General features: G+C 41.3%; 1 protein-coding gene across 6 annotated transcripts in view; it reads right to left on the reverse strand.

Moving 5' to 3' along the window:
- Positions 1-18,107, reverse strand: part of LOC114590891 (contactin-4) — a 531,471-nt gene that overhangs the window by 53,262 nt on the left and 460,102 nt on the right. For all 6 annotated transcript variants that reach the window (XM_077925018.1, XM_077925014.1, XM_077925015.1 and 3 more), the window contains one exon: positions 9,885-10,012. In XM_077925018.1, the coding sequence (XP_077781144.1) occupies positions 9,885-10,012 (128 nt within the window). The remainder of the gene's footprint in view (positions 1-9,884; positions 10,013-18,107) is intronic.

Below are 18,107 nucleotides of genomic sequence, written 5' to 3' on the forward strand. Positions count from 1 at the left end.
GCTGAAGGGACTTTTTTTCACCTTTGGTGGACTTGTCCAAAAGTGAAGGCCTTCTGGGAAATGATCTATAATGAGTTAAAAAAGGTGTTTAAGTACACCTTTCCTAAGAAACCAGAGGCCTTCCTCCTGGGCATTGTTGGCCAAAAGGTGTTAAAGAAGGACAGAACCTTTTTTATGTATGCAACTACAGCAGCAAGAATACTTATCGCAAAATACTGGAAGTTACAAGATCTTCCCACACTGGAAGAATGGCAGATGCAATTGATGAACTATATGGAACTGGCTGAAATGACTGGCAGAATCCGAGATTTGGGAGAAGAAATAATGGAAGAGGACTGGAAAAAATTTAAGGACTATTTACAAAAACATTATAAGTTGTATGAATGTTAAGAATTTGCATGATTTGGATATTTTAGCTTTAGCAACTAGATTCAGTGATCAGGAAATTAAGTTATAAGTAAAAAAAGGTTGAAATTTAAAACTAAATTGTATCTACTTTAGGGTATAAGTTATTGACAAAAAGTATTTTAAATTTCGAAGTATAATATTTGAAAGATACAAATATGATATGAAATAAGGGAATAATTTGCTGATATGTTTATTGTAAGGAACGCAGGGTGAGGGGGATGTGGGGAAGTCCAGTTGGTAATGTAAAAATGTTTTTGAAAGTTGGATTTTTTATCTTTTTTTTGTTCTTTTGTTTTTCTTTCTTTCTAATATGTCTTACATGTTTCTGACTTTGTAACTGAAAATGTAATAAAAATCTTTATAAAAATAAATAAATAAAGGTCAGCACCAACACTTTGAATTGTGCTCGGAAACGTACTGGGAGCCAATGTAGGTCTTTCAAGACCGGTGTTATATGGTCTCGGCGGCCGCCCCCAGTCACCAGTCTAGCTGCCGCATTCTGGATTAGTTGTAGTTTCCGAGTCACCTTCAAAGGTAGCCCCACGTAGAGTGCATTGCAGTAGTCCAAGCGGGAGATAACCAGAGCATGCACCACTCTGGCGAGACAGTCCGCAGGCAGATAGGGTCTCAGCCTACGTACCAGATGGAGCTGGTAAACAGCTGCCCTGGACACAGATTTGACCTGTGCCTCCATGGACAGCTGTGAGTCCAAAATGACTCCCAGGCTGCGCACCCGGTCCTTCAGGGGCACAGTTACCCCATTCAGGACCAGGGAATCCTCCACACCTGCCCGCCTCCTGTCCCCCAAAAACAGTACTTCTGTCTTGTCAGGATTCAACCTCAATCTGTTAGCCGCCATCCTGGAGGTTGATAATAGACCTGGAGGTGGGATCATGCCCCCAAGTAGCCTTCTAATTGGCTAAAGAGGCTGTCAGAAAAGGTCCTCATGGAGCAGGACCTACTGAAAAGCAGGTTACCATGTCCAGGAATCTCTGAAAATAAGACCAGGTAGTGAAAGGACATAAATGCTGTAATGGTAATTGATATTGCTTTGAAGTTGGAAGCTTTGCTGTGAGGACGAAAATAAGTTGCTCTACTTTTTAAATAGGACGCGGGTGGCGCTGTGGGTTAAACCACAGAGCCTAGGACTTGCCAATCAGAAGGTCAGTGATTCGAATCCCCACGACGGGGTGAGCTCCCGTTGCTTGGTCCCTGCTCCTGCCAACCTAGCAGTTCGAAAGCACGTCAAAGTGCAAGTAGATAAATAGGTACCGCTCCAGCAGGAAGGTAAACGGTGTTTCCGTGCGCTGCTCTGGTTTGCCAGAAGCGGCTTAGTCATGCTGGCCACATGACCCGGAAGCTGTCTGCGGACAAATGGCGGCTCCCTTGGCCAATAAAACGAGATGAGCGCCGCAACCCCAGTGTCATCCACGACTGGACCTAACGGTCAGGGGTCCCTTTACCTTTAAAGCACAACTTAGCATACATTTGGCAGCATACAGCCAATAATTCTTACATTATTTTTCATGTAACCAAGTGATATGAAGGGACTTTTATTTTTGGTAGTGGAAGCAATTGAACACTATGCCTGAGGTACTGTAAAAAAATGGGAAATGACTGACAAATTAATTTTTAAACACTGTTTCTGTTCTACACATCACCTCACAATGTTTGCTTGTTTGTCCCTTCTCCTGTATACTTTAATAGATAGGTAGATACATTCATGGTTCTCATCAGAATCTTATTCAAAATTTATCATTCAGATTAAGCAGCAATCCCAAAATATGGTCAGATTTGTCTGGAGCAGTTTCTGATGGGATCCTATTTAAAGCAACCGAAGGGTACCTTTAATTATTTCTGTATGTTCTAAGACTACGTTTTTGCTTGTTGCTTGGATGTGACTTGTTATAAACTTCATTGTATGTAGAGTAACAAATGATATACCCGTGATGTCTGTGGGCATCTTGCAACAAAAGTTAAAATAAACCACTGGACTTGAAAAGCTCACATTCTTAAAGGAAGAACATTTAAAGTAGGGAGAAAAAAGTCTTCTGATGCATGACCTTCATTGCATTTTAATTAATGAGGTATGAGGAGAGCCAAAAGAAATATATTTTATGGTCAGAGAAACCTTCATATGATAAGTTAGTCTTTGTGTAGGCCACAGACCTGAATTACTACTACTACTACTACTACTATTTATATTTGTATACAATTTGTATATTTGTATATTTGTATACTGCCCTATACATGTAGATCTCAGGGTGACCCACAACATAAAAATTACAATATAAAACACACAAAAAACAAAAACAAAGACCACCCAATAATTCACAGCACTTTTAAAAAAGTGGCATCCAGTTATCATTCTATGGTTCCAGCCAAACTAATATACATCTCACTCAAGACACAGACCTATCTATGTAAAATAGGGTACTTTCACAGTTCATTTAGAGTTCACAACAGTTTTCTGCATTTTATATCTTTCATTATGGGACAGATTTTAGCACTGTGATTCTCAGGTTGCAGTTAATATCCATGCCTCAGCCCTACGGGTATATTCTCTGCTTCATGCACACATGTAGCTCCCATTAATACTAATGGGATTGACTCAGAACTGAGCACTAGGGAAAATAAAAGTACTTTTTAATGTCCCCTGACCTTATCACGAAGTGAAGGAATTCTTAAGCCACGTGAACTAACCATGAAGCGAAGTTTATATCAACTAAGGCAATTGGCACGCTCCTTCAGAAGCGGCAACAAAGTCTGGGGTTGTGTACGCACTACCAGTTTAAAATGCTGTGTTTCCAATCACATTTGTTCATCATTGTACACATCAGTATGGTTCAATGTGTTTCCAAGTCGCTGCTGTCCATCCACACTAGTGGGCAGAGAGGGGGCGTGGATATCTTCATATGGCTTACATGTTCAGATCCGATCAACGCTGGTTTCGAAGGAAACCCATCCAAATGCAGTGTTTCTCACAACGCTATGGGACAGGCGTGGTTGTCGCTAATGTTGTGTGCACATGGCTCCACAAACAAAATGGCGAGAGAGCACTGGTTGCACAGTAAATGGGAGTGTGTACACAGCCTGAGATCAGCCAGACACTGAAATGTCAGTTTAGGAGGCCCTAATATGGCAAAACTTGTGAACGACAGGCCAATGTGCAAGATGCATAGTCCATGATGCTTATACGAAAGACCAAAGAAAAGGTCCCACCAACAGCAGCAATGGATTTCCTATTTTGAATTTTATAGGGTACATCAGAGGGTCCTAGGTAATAAAGAAGGCTACAAAACAGCTAACACATTACAATGAAGGCCCGTTTGCTATAGTTTTAGTCTTGGTGTGTCCACTGGAAAATGCAATAAATAAATAAACTTTACAGTACTACAAGTGAAACTAATCCTTTCTAATAAATCTTCAAAAAGGAACACATATGTGCAATATATGCTTTCTTTTATCAGATTTCCTAACTCCGGCCTTGCTTCCTTCACTCTCACAGTTGATAAAAACTGTCATTTAAATACATGCCACTCAAGAAGACTTTGAACAAATATTGGCTAGGAAAGGCTGAAAGGCTGTGGCCATCTATCTCTGCTGGTGTTTGGCAGAATTAAATTGACAGGGTTAGAATGCTGTGATTGATTACAAAGCAATAAATCCATCTCTTTTGATCTATTTTCCAATAGAGGATTTTCCCGCCACAAATGAGAGAGAGATGAAAAGTGTTTATCAATGTTATAATCTATGTGTCTGTTGTGTAAAGTAATTCATCAGACACAAGACTACTCATAAAAAGTGCATAATTTAATTTAAAACATTTGTCATTGTCAGCACATCTAACAAATTACAACACCAAATGTTATTGCCGACATTTTATTATTACGTTTAATTTGGTGATAGAGAGTTTCTGGGCACACATTTCAGAGCCTTGAGATACATTTTTAAAAATGATCAGTGGCTAACAGTATTCAATCATGCGCTGATTATATCTTGGGGAAAATATGACTGGTGTTGCAAGGGCAACAAGAATAAGTTACTAATTTTCTCTGAACATGACAAATTTTACTGATGCACTTAAAAATGATTTTTAATACCATCTCATTCACTGAGACAACAAGGAAATATATCTACTGCTGGGATAGAAAAGTCAGAGAGCCAATATTGCTCTTCAGGCTCAAACCACACCAACTATTAATTGTATGGCTAGCAATTCTTGTTCCGCATTTGTATTTGTATTTTATATTTCTGTGAGCTGTACAGAAAACATATGTTATCCATTGTCTGTCCTATAATAAACAATGATGATTTAAAACAGGCACATAGGCAAACTCGGCCCTCCATATGTTTTTGGCCTACAACTCCCATGATCCCTAGCTAGCAGGACCAGTGGGCAGGGATGATGGGAATTGTAGTCCCAAAACATCTGCAGGGCCGAGTTTGCCTATGCCTGAAAATAGCAGCCATGTCAGGTTTTTTTTAAAAAAATAATTCTCGGCAACGTTTGTAGTTTTTCATTGTGTGTGGCTTCACACCGCTGACTATGCAATTAATGTAATGTGTAGTTCCAATTCCTAGCTTGTGCTCAAAGTTTTGCTCACAGGTTCGCTACTTGTATTTCACTAGTGTTTTTAGCCCATTTTACAATGTTGATCTAATGATCAGCGGAGGTGGGGGGAAATATTGTGCAGGGCTTTTGCCTACCAATGTCACAATCCTAAACCAGTTCAGCTGTGCATAGGATTGTGGCATGGAGCTTGCTAAAAACAATTATTTCTTATCCAGAAGCGATCTCTCTCTTAATACTGTAATGGCATGATCTGCAGCTTGATAAATGATAAAGGAATCAGTATAACAATAGAGGGGGAAAAGGAAGGGAAGCCACACAGTGGAGATGGTACTGGGGGGAGAAGCCACCTAGTTCACTCTGCTTTCCTATTTGCATCTATTTCCGCTAGTAGTTCTGTTAGACAACAACAAGAAATGAATTTGTAAAACTGATGGAACTGCATGTGAGGCAAGGAAAAAGGGCTACCCCTATGCTATCCATATAATCAGTTATCAGTAATCAATATATTCCTATATGCTCACACATAATCAGGGCTTACAGTATTTTATAATCCATTTTGAATCAAAGGGAAGCTGTGCCTTAGCTAACTGCATATTGCTTGAAACAGCAAAATTAGGAGCCGACCTTTCCCCTACAAACATCCGTGTATCAGAATCAGAGATTCTGGTACAAAATCCCCTCAGATACAGGCTAAATTAATCCACAGAACAGGAAGAGCAAAACCACAAAATCTCCAAACTCCCTGTCCTGTCATAACTAGGGGAGAGGTTAGACAGAGCATCACTGCAAGCAACGGAAAGCAGAACTAGAACTCTGTGCTTGACCAGTGCTTGACCAGGAGCTGGAAGCATGACAAGAAGCTTGCTAATTGGCTAATTTTCGCTGACAATATCGTGAATCCCTCATGGTTGTCTCGTGATCTATGATTTGCTGTGATCTGCTCAGGTATAAAGACCTCTGGATTTCTGTCAATCGGGGTCCCAGTTCCTTTTGGAAGAGATTCCAAACTGGGTCCTTATTGCCTGGCAATAAACTTCACCTTCTTATTCTCCATTGCTGAGTCTGCCTGATCCTTATTTAGCACCGGGCGAGTACCTGCTTACGTTCACTTGCTTCACATGCAGCTCTTTGTTAGGTACTCTCATAAAGCAAACTTTACACTTTTGTCTATAAAATGCTAAATAAGCACGTATGTGGATAGATGTGCCCAGAAGCTGAAGGCACATGATGGAATATGTTTGCTGAATCTAAGCCAGACTGAGACTGGGCACCAGCCCTTAGTCCTCTTTCGCTGTTTCTTAACACATGAAAGCAACAGTCTATACTTCTGGATGACTTCTTTATTGAGCATTCATCCTGACTGGTTTGCAGGGGGTTAGTCAACAACACCTATTCACTGAGCATTCATTCTGATTTCTTTGTGGGGAAGTTAATGACATAGTGCAAAACAACAAAACAAAACAACAAAACATGTTATCCCACACTTTACTTTACCTATTGCAAAAAATCTGATTTTGAGGAAGCAGGTTTACTGCACATGAGTTGCAAATCAACTTTAATTGTGTGACCTGAATTTGTTGGTATAGCAACAGTTTGGATATGCCATATTTCCTTGCCAATCTACCCTGGGAGAGTAGTGCATGGTGCTTACCAAGGACAGCAGGTGGGCATGGGAAATGACCAGGGCCATGGACCAAATGTGTCCCTTGGGCCAGAGGTTTCTCATCCCTGCACTGTTGTGGTAGTTGTTGTGGTTTTTATATCCTGCCTTTTTCTAGACTGGGACTCAAGGCAGCTTATACAAATTAAAACAACACAGGTAAGATACAGAAAGCTAAAAACATATAAAGCGTAACAGTTAAAAGGTAGTTACCGTATTTTTCGCCCTATAGGACGCACTTTTTCCCCTCCAAAAATGAAGGGGAAATGTGTGTGCGTCCTATGGGGCGAATACAGGCTTTCGCTGAAGCCTGGAGAGTGAGAGGGGTCGGTGCGCACCGACCCCTCTCGCTCTCCAGGCTTCAGGAAGCTCTGCGCAACCGTCCGGAGCCCGGCGCGAAGCCGCACCGGGCTCCCGAAGGTTGCGCAGAGCTGCCTGCACTCCCGGGCTCCGTGCAGCTCCGCGCAGCTCCGCGCAACCCTCCGGAGCCGGGCACGAAGCCGCACCGGGCTCCCGAGGGTTGCGCAGAGCTGCCTGCATTCCCGGGCTTCGCGCAGCTCTGCGCAACCCTAGGAAGCCCGGCGCTAAGTCATGCCGGGCTCCCAAAGGTTGCGCAGAGCTGCCTGCATTCCGAAGCCTCTGGGCTTGGCGCAGCTCTCCGCAAGCCTGGGGAGACCGGTGCGGCTCCCTAGGCTTGCGGATAGCAGGCTGTTCTGGGGGCTGGGGTCGGGGGAAGCTCGGGCTTCCCCCGCGCCAGCCCCGTGCCTGGGGGGGGGGAATAATTTTTTTTCTTTATTTCCCCCCCAAAAAAAACTACGTGCGTCCTATGGGGCGAAAAATACAGTAAACTATAATAGAATAAGAATTTTAAAATCTACAAAGTAAATACAGGCATGTAGAAAACCATATGTGACTCTGAACTCAATAATAGCAATGAAACAATGCAATCCTTTGAAGTTTCCTACTTCAGACAATACAGGGGGATTTTGCAGGGCCAAACTGAGCTTTGCTGCTAAAATTAGAGTTATGCATTAGTGATTTTGAATGTCAAAAATCTGGCTCATTTTTCATTTCAGCAATATAGGGTCAGAAAGAAATTTCACACTTGGATATGTTAGTTTCAAGGGGAAAACCTAATTAGCTCAGCAACAAGTGTGAGCGCTAGGGTTTTGCTTTAGGGAAGCATACAGAAAACACTACAATCATCCCCCCCCCCCCGAAGATTCTGTTGCCTATGTTTGCATGTACATTTCAGTACAGCAGCTAATTATAAATTGTAAAAACATAAATTGTAAACTCTTACATTCTGTTCATAGTGATTTTTTTTTTTTAAGTACCTTTTTCCTTCCAGGAAGATCACTATGGCCATGGGGTAACCAACCTGGCTCCATCCATCGTACAGATATTGGGCACCTGGAGGGTGCTGCAGATTCCCTCTACATGAAAGAACTGTCTGCTCTGATTGCTATTTACGTAGGTCTTCAGAGTGGAAGGGAGACATATTCTTGCATCCTCCACCAGTCAGGTGAGCCATGGCAGTCAGGTGTCCTGTGCTGCACCCCCTCACCCCCATGAAGAACATCATGGCAAGGGAGAGACCTATTTAGCCTTGTCCATTGACCAATGAATGAGCAGCAGTATCAAGTCTATCAGACTGCGACTGTCATATATACAAAACTCCAACTTTTTCAACTCAGACATACTACTGAGCAAACCATAAATAAGTATGAAATACTACACTCAGATACCTCATTTGAAACTTCCCTGACCTACCCAATCCGAAAAAATCCTAATCAGTAACATATACCCACCCCTCTCTAAAATCAAACCGACCCGTATTCAACCAAACATATGAATGAAAACAGGAAAAAGGCCCATCAAGCTTAAACCTCACTATCCAACCAAGAGAATTGACATTATTCAGTAATATACCAAAAATATTAATGAGCACCAGCCTTAAAGAAAACATTTTAATATTTATCAATGGTATATCACTGCCCAGACTGTGCTGAATATACAAGAATGATATGATTTGCTGGAGGTGCGTAAAAATTAAAGCCTGATTTTCTTCACATTTTGGAAGTGTGTCAAAATAAACTATGGTATTTATGAAACACTATGCTCAACATAGTATTGCTCTGGTCCATGGGCTCACCTCTTTATCTTAAAGTCAGAAGGAAGGAACAAGGACCTACACTTAGTCACAACTTTCTTGACAAGTGCAATAATCCATATAGCTTGGAATCATGCTAAATCTGGTGTTCTCTAAGTCTTATCTGCCAATGAAGAACTGTTAGTCGAAACACATCTTGCTGCAGATATTGGCTTTGGACAATGTTTGTTTCATCAGGTGCCATGTCACGTCATTTAACTGATTTGTTTCTTCTTCTTCTTCTTCTTCTTCTTCTTCTTCTTCTTCTTCTTCTTCTTCTTCCTCTTCTTCTTCCTCTTCTTCTTCTTCCTATACTGCCCTATACCCGGGACGTGGCTGGTGCTGTGGTCTAAACCACTGAGCCTCTTGGGCTTGCCGATTGGAAGGTCGGCGGTTCGAATCCCCATGACGGGGTGAGCTCCCGTTGCTCGGTCCCTGCTCCTGCCAACCTAGCAGTTCGAAAGCACGTCAAAGTGCAAGTAGATAAATAGGTACCACTCCGGCAGGAAGGTAAATGGCATTTCCGTGCGCTGCTCTGGTTCGCCAGAAATGGCTTAGTTATGCTGGCCACATGACCCAGAAGCTGCCTGCAGACAAATGCTGGCTCCCTCGGCCACTAAAGTGAGATGAGCGCCGCAACCCCGAGTCGTTCGCGACTGGACTCAACTGTCAGGGGTCCTTTACCTTTATACTGCCCTATACCTGAAGGTCACATGTAATCAGTTTGTTGATGAATATATCAGTTTGGAAATGCATATATTGGCTATAGGGCTATGGTATTGTTTTTATTGTTTTAAAGCTGGTTTATGTATGCAAAAGATGCATATTTATTTCAGATGTTACCTTGACTTTTTATTTTATCTGTATAGTGTTGGTCAATGAACATATTCTATTTGTTCTTGATTACTAAGTCAGTAGCAAGTTCTAATGAGTTCAATGTTGTTTTCTCCCAGAGAAGTGGCCTTAGATTTTTGCCCTTTTTTTCAACAACAGATGCTTCATATTTAAAAATTCACAAGATCTAAAATAGAAGAGATCTGCCCCATTAGAACTGAGGAATCAGAAATGTGCGGGGAGAAATGTGTTACCTTTTACCACCAGGTTTCCAGTGCTGCTGGCTGCCCCAAAATGATTTGTTGCTATACACGTGTAGCTTCCTGCATCAGCTTTAGTAACATTGGTAATCTTCAGAGTTCCATCTTCCAAAATAGTGTGTCTGAAAAACAATGGAGAGATGCAGGTAAGAAGAAGAAGAAGAAGAAGAAGAAGAAGAAGAAGAAGAAGAAGAAGAAGAAGAAGAAGAAGAAGAACTGCAACACTCAACGTTTATTATTTACATTTCAGGGGGTTGGACTGGATGACTGTTGGGTTCCTTCCAACTCTATGATTCTATGAATACAAACACCTGAGAAACCACTGCAAGTTACAAGAGAAGTTGACTTGAGAGACTATTAAGGAGGCAGAAATACATTAATCCAACAGAGACAAATTCCATGAGTTCTCAGTGTCCCTGGACTTAATACTGAGCGGTGCCCAGGTCCTGGTGCAAGAAGTAAGTGTTGTCAAGTCAATTGGGAGCAGTGGCCGTGTCACTATTTGGGGTGTAGATGTAGATGTAAATGGCCAACGGCCAAGAAAACTCCAACACAGTCACATTTCACTTCAAAAGAACCCAAATGAGGGGATTGGTAAAAAGGAAGCTGAAAGGCAAAGCCAAGAACGTCAGATCACTCTGAAATGCTTGGGATTTGTTTGAAAACACAATTATTATAAGCTCATCTGGAGTGTAAGGGATGCAGGTGGTGCTGTGGGTTAAACCACAGAGCCTAGGACTTGCCGATCAGAAGGTCGGCGGTTTGAATCCCCGTGACGGGGTGAGCTCCCGTTGCTCGGTCCCTGCTCCTGCCAACCTAGCAGTTCAAAAGCACATCAAAGTGCAAGTAGATAAATAAGTACCGCTCCAGCGGGAAGGTAAACGGCATTTCCGTGTGTTGCTCTGGTTCTCCAGAAGCGGCTTAGTCATGCTGGCCACATGACCCGGAAGCTGTACTCCGGCTCCCTCGGCCAATAAAGCGAGATGAGCGCCGCAACCCCAGAGTTGGTCACGACTGGACCTAATAGTCAGGGGTCCCTTTACCTTTACCTTACATCTGGAGTGTATAGCGCAGATCAGGAAGGCTAAGAACATGGGCATCCAGCAGAGTCAAAGAAGCTTTGGAAAGAGATAGTGGTGGTGGTTGTGAGAATGAAGGAGAGAGAAACATCCCTCACCTCCTTCAAACCTCCAACTTTTTAGAGGGAAATTGAAGGCATGCTTTTCTACCCTATCAGCAGAGGTGTAAGGGGGATGGGGAGGTGAGCAATACAAGCAGGGCAAAAGCCCCTAGTTCACACACACACACACACACACACACACAGAGAGAGAGAGAGAGAGAGAGAGAGAGAGAGATTGCTTAAATTAGAATAAGTTTCTTTTGTTTTACAAAGTTCACTTGCCTGAAGAGAACAATAACCAAAGACTGCTGTTGCACAATCTCCATTACTCTCAACTACAGAGTTCTACAAGTTCCACTGACATGCACAATCACAGCCATGGGTGTTTTGGACATAACACATCAGTATAGCAACTGGAGAATGGCACTCTCTTACATGTAGTGAGATGAATCAATATGTAAATGATTTATTGATAAAAAGTGGCATACAATTCTTGAAATAAATAAGGAAATAAACACTATCCAAACTTCAGCATCTTGATGACATCTGTCAAAAAATAATAATCTTGTTTTACCCAGGTTTTATTTTAAATACTTCCTGGCTTGTCTTTTTCTCCTGCACCCAAACGTCCTTGCATTTTCTGCATTTTTTACTTTGTAGTGTAATGTTAGGCTGCTGATCACTTGAAAGGATTTGAGGATTTCCAATTCCAAGGAAGTGATGCTGGTAATTCTGGTATCAGCTCTCTGAGCCTCAAGGGGTTAGCATTACTTTACAGAATACAAATCTGTGCTGCTTGCATCTGTGAACTTGAGGTGTGAAGCTAGCTCTCTATAGCGAGTGGATGTCAGGAGGTATCTTGTGGCAGATATTAAAACTGTGAACAGGCAACCAAATCGTTTCATGAATCTGTGCAACCAAATTCTAGAACCACCATTCCTTTCAGTAATCTTCTTCATTTCATCCAAAGGATTTGCAATAAAACTGACAAATACCTGCTTAAGACAGCTGCAGGTTTTTGTTAAAATAAATATACCAGAGCCTTAATTTTCCTCTTTGAACTGTGACTCACTGATGAAAGGGATTCAGGGCGACTAATCTAACCATTCGTTTCTGCTGAAGGTGCCTTTTTTCTTTTTCTTTTTTAAGCCATACTTATATTTTGAAGCTGTTGGGGCAGATGTTAACATAAGTAATTATTCTAGCACTTTGAAATTTGTTAAAAGGGTGCTCAGGAAATAGGAATGACTTGCACTTGTTTGTGTTGCCTCAAAAATTCCCTTTGTAAATGTTAAAACAGGGGGAAAGGCCCTTTGAGGCTACTGAATTGCTAATTGGGTTGAAAGACAATGTCCCTTGATCAGCCATGCCAAGTGGCTTTATGGGAAACATTTTGTTTGAAGGTGAGAAGTTCAAACAAATTAAGCATTTTCCATCTTACTGAGAATCAAATATGTTTCAGCTGACAGATTACATAAGGAATTTCAGTGGGTCAGAGTTTGTTGGATAATCTCAAACTGGTCCTAATGGATGAACGGGGTTTGCTGAGCAAACGTGTACTGCAAGTTTTATCCAAAGATGGTACAATACTAAATAAAAATAGGGTTGTCACCAGATAAAAGAAGTGTTCAACTATAACCCTATGCACATTTACCTCTGAGTAGATGTGCACAGAATACATTGTTAGTCAACTGGTAATATGAACCAGCTAATTGAGCAATTCAATAAAATAATAGTGTAGATGAAAATCACATACTTTGTTTTTAGATTATATAAGTCTATGTTACCGCTTAGCTTGCATGCACCAACTTCTAAAATCCATTGCTTCTTGAAGAGATGATCGTTCTAAGGATCCATTTAACACCTATGTTTTTGTAAGTACCCGATTAATGTGTGGAACCCTTCCAGTCATCAGAAAGTGTTTATTAATTTAAGTAATTAACGCACGCATGCACGCACGCGCGCACACACACACACACACTTCCTTTAATGGGATTCCAATGTCAGCTGTGCATGGATGACATGTTAACACCCTTGGGTTTTGGCATGCAAGCAGTATATCAATTCATAAAGAATACCCACTCTACACTGAGCCTCTTGGGCTTGCCGATTGGAAGGTTGGTGGTTCGAATCCCCGCAACAGAGTGAGCTCCCGTTGCTCTGTCCCAGCTCCTGCCAACCGAGCAGTTCGAAAGTACACCAGTGAAAGTAGATACCATATTTTTCACTCTATAAGACACACATTTCCCCCTCCAAAAATTAAGGGGAAATGTGTGTGCGTCTTATGGAGCGAATGCAGGCTTCTTGGTTTCAGCGATAGCAACGCGAAGCCTCCGAAGCGCAGTGGGAGCGCTCCCGACGCGCTCCGAAGGCTTCGGGTTGCCTTCACTGAAGCCTGGAGAGAAAGAGGGATCGGTGTGCACTGACCCTCTCGCTCTCCAGGCTTCAAAGATAGCCGCCTGAAGCCTCCGGAGCGCAGTGGGAGCTCCCACAATTTTACCCATTATAAGCTACTTTTTATTTCTATCAACTCGTGCCTATGTGTCTACCATTCTTGTAAATGTTTTAATATGTCCATTGTTCGTCCAGGACTCTAACCTAGGTTTACAATGTTTGATACAAAAGTGGGACATCTATAGATGTACATCATAGGATTAAGTACAAACCAGGTTGTAAATGAAAAGTGGCATATTTGTCTATGACACTTCCTTTAAAGTACATGTGCTGAGGATGGCAGCTTTTAGCTGTATTTTCTGAAGTTGGATTAATCGTAGTGCTTTGTATGGGGAAAAGTTTACCGTTTTGCAGTGCAATCCTATACTGAGTTCAGTGGGGCTTACTTCCAGATAAATGTACAGTAGAACCTCGAGTTACGTACCGTCCTCCTTATGAATGTTTTGGGTAATGAGCTCCGCTAACCCAGAAGTAGGTGCTCCTGGTTGTGAACTTTGCCCCAGGATGAGAACGGAAATCACGCGCTGGTGGCACAGCGGCAGTGGAAGTCCCCATTAGCGAAAGCATGCCTCAAGTTAAGAGCAGTTTCGGGTTAGGAACAAATTAAGTTCGTAACCGGAGGTACCACTGTATAGGATGGCAGCCTAAATCAGAAGCCTGGCTTTTTAGTTAAGTAACTTATTGGTAGAGTGATTTCCAACCTTAGCTGATGTGGAAGAAAGCAAATGCCTTAAGAGAGTTGACTTCCGGTGGAGCGCGGACCTGTAGCAGGCGTGGGTTTTTTCTGGTGAGAAAGCCCTTGCTTTTTTGACCGTAAATAGGGGGTTTTAGGGCGAAAAACCCCCCCGAGGACCTTCTGGAGGGTGTCTGGAGGTCAAGGCTCCCGGCGGTGCCAGAAGCTGTGTGTCCGGTCGCCAGGTAGCCCCCCGAAAAGGGGGTGAAGAGTGCGGCGAACGCGCAGCGGGCAATCGGGCAGCCATCGTAGCAGCGGTCAACTAGCGAAGCCCCGAGCCTGCAGGGGAAAGGCGCTCCACTCTCGATACTAAGGAATTCGGATTCATAACAGCTAAGTTGTCTGATTGAAAAGCTAAAACAACAAGGAAGTTCCGAACTATAAGGGAAGAATCCGAGCTCAGCGGTCGTCTGACATCGCAAAGAAAAGACGCAGCGCTTCATGCAGAGTCTAAAGAGAAAGTAAGTTACCGCCAGCGGTTACTGTTTCCGTCTCCCCCGTAACTTGTTGAACTATTTTGCTTTCGTTAAGGAAGAGCTAAAGGGGAGCAGAGGATTCTGAGATAAAATAAAGACCCCATTGGATACTACTTTGCAATAACAGAATACGGAGAGGGCTATTTGCTGTGTGTTTCTACAACTAAATAACAACGCAAAGAAGAAGCTCGGCGCCATTTTAACGCGGAGCTAAGAAGACCTTCCGTCTCTGCCTTTGATGTGATACTAAGGGACTCCAAAAGACTTTAAAGGTATCCAGACAGAGCGACGAAGGTTACAGACTTGTTCTGCTCTCTTCTTCATTTAGACAGGTTTTTTCTTCTCTTTTGGGGGGTTGCTTTTTTTTCTTCTCCTTGCTTCTCTCCGCAATAAGCGGGTGTAATAGCTAAAGGAAAGTGGGTGCCATTACTATTTAAGAACCCTCCTCCTGAGGTCGATAGGCGCTAACTCCCCCTAATGGACTGTGATAAATACTGCACCCTAATGCTGAAACTGTTGGTGGAGCTAACCCGGACTTTGTGAAAATATCGATTAAGAAATAATCTGAGAAACCTTCTCCCCCTGGTGACTGAGCTTTTTGTTCTTTCCTTTTCCTTTTTCTTTTTTTTGGATCTAACCAACATAAAAACATATTTATAAGGGACAAATATAACAAATATAGACAATATAGACAATATAGTTATCTTACTTTACATACACTCTGGGACTCGATTTGGAACATACTTGATTTGACTTGACTTGGAGCATATTTGAAAGTATAGTTGACTCTCTCCCCTTTTCAGCTTTGGTATTATCTCCTGGTTCTTATTTTGAACTTTATTTGAACTACCTCTGTTAACTCAAACTAGATTTTGAATTGAAAACAATTGTATCAAAGAAGTACAGCCTTGGAAAAACTGGAAAATCATTGTGTTAGAGAAACAGCGTTGTGGATGGATTAGCCCGAATAGGGGCAAGAAGACCACAAAAGAAATACTCAGAGGCGAAGAACTACATTTTATATTTTCGTTATGAGTTCTTGAATCAGGGGGGGAACAGAAAATAGTCAACGATATATATCTGGGGACTAAGAGTTAAAGTAGCTTGTTTTCTTTTTTTCAGGTTGTTTTGCCATACACTTCTGTTTCGGTGGTATTCTGATAATAACCAATTGAGATTCTAGCAACATTAATATAATAAGTTGAGTAAATATCTGATAATGTCGCATACACAGAAAAAAGGAGCTGAGGGGGGGACCCCAACAGATAGGAGAGCTTCTAAACAAGAAACTGAATTTAGAACAGAAATATTGAAGATGTTTGCTGAAATAAAACAAAGCGAGAAAAACTTAGAGACAAAGTTAGAACAGGTTGATAATAAAATTGGAAAAATGGACAGAAAGATTGAGGAGACAGTCAGTGAACTGAGAGGACAGATTAAAGAGGTTGCAAGAAGAGTAGATGAGGGGTTAAAGAAGTCCAAACAGGAAATGAAAGAGATGAAACGGGAGGAAGAAAAGATGAAAAATGAGATTGCGGATTTAAATAAGACACAGGAAGAATTAAAAGACTCAATTGCAATGAATGAACTGAAACAGAGAGAAGTGAATCTGAGACTGAGACAAGTACCGGAAACTCATAACGAAAATATAAAAGGAAGATTGATAAAGGAAATTGCGCAGTGGATGGAATTAGGGGAGGAAGAAGTCGCGAAAACAGTTCAAAATGCATACAGAATGAAAATCAAAACAAACAGGCTAAAGAAATTTCCAGGCGACTGTGTAATAACGTTCAAAGATAGAGAAATGAGGAATCTGATTTTGCAAAAGAATAGAGAGAAGAGATTATATATTGATGGGAACTATATAATCATATTTAAAGATATTCCAATAAGCTTGCTGAAACGAAGAGAAGTTTACAAACCACTGGTGCAACTACTTAAGAAGAATAAGATTGATTTCAGATGGGAATTTCCCGAAGGAGTCTCTTTCTTTTACAAAGGAGTAAAGAGAAAGTTAACAAGCCCGGAGGAAATTGGAAAATTCACAAGAAGATACAAAGAATTACTACAAGGAGAAGAAGAGGTCAAAGGGGCAGAAGGAGGAGTAAGGCTAAGAGAGGACTTGGAAACAGGAGGAGAAGAAGATCAGATTGGGAAAGATTTAGAAGAAGAGGAAGAGGAAGAAGAAGAAGAGACAGAAAATCTATAAGCAAATCAAACCTCAATAGTGGAAAGAGGAATGACGCTAAAAATCTGGAATTGGAATGTTAACGGAATGAACAATAAGAAGAAACGAAACGGAATTGAACACATCCTAAAAAAGAAGAACTTGGACATCATATGCCTACAAGAAACGCACGTGGCCAAAAAACATAGGAAAGTTCTAATTAATAAAAGGTTAGGGAATGAATTTATATCTTCGGACAAAGAGAAAAAAAGAGGTGTGGTTTTATATATCAAAAACAAAATTGAATCTCACCAACTATTTAAGGATGAAGAAGGGAGAATGATTGCGGCCCAAATAAATTGGCAAGGGGAAAAAATGATAATTGTTGGGATATATGCACCAAATGGGAATAAGACAGAATTCTTTAGATCGCTTGAAGAAAAACTATTTGAATACATGGACCAGAAAATTATAGTAATGGGAGATATGAACGGTGTGATCTCACTAGAACTGGACAGATTAAGGAAAACTAAGAACAAAGAAGGGAAACTACCTAAAACCTTTTTTACGATGATGAAGAACTATAACCTGGTTGACATCTGGAGGCTCAGGAATCCATTGGAGAAGCAGTTCACTTACCACTCAGAACCGAATCAATCGTTTTCAAGAATAGATCAAATATGGGTTTCAAATGAGCTAACTCCAAGAATTAAAAAAATTGAAATACAGGCGAAGATGCTTTCAGATCACAACCCAATAGAAATGGAACTCAAAGGTTTGGAAGAACGAACCTTCAGGTGGAGATTGAATGATAATTTATGGGATGACCAAAAGTTCGTGGAAAAATCACAAAAAAATCTAACAGAATTCTTTAGGAATAATATGGATAAAGGGACAAGGACTAGTGTGGTGTGGGATGCAAGTTAGGCGGTGATGCGGGGCCTCCTTATCCAGCAAAACGTATGGAAAAGAAATAATAGAGAGAAATGGACTAAGGAGATTCTTAGACAGATCATGGATTACGAACAAAAATTGATTAAAAAACCCAATAATGAAAAGATAAGACAGGAAATAAAGATTCTCCAAACACAATTTGCGATGACAACAAATAAAGAAGTTGAATGGAACATTAAGAGATTAAGACAAAAAAACTTCGAGTTCGCTAATAAACCAGGAAAATGGCTCGCCTGGCAAGTTAAGAAAAGAAAAGAACAAAATACAATTAGTAAAATTGAGTTCAATGGAGAAGAAACAACAGAACCGAAGG

Source organism: Podarcis muralis, chromosome 2 (assembly GCF_964188315.1).
Source record: "Podarcis muralis chromosome 2, rPodMur119.hap1.1, whole genome shotgun sequence".
Classification (NCBI taxonomy): domain Eukaryota; kingdom Metazoa; phylum Chordata; class Lepidosauria; order Squamata; family Lacertidae; genus Podarcis; species Podarcis muralis.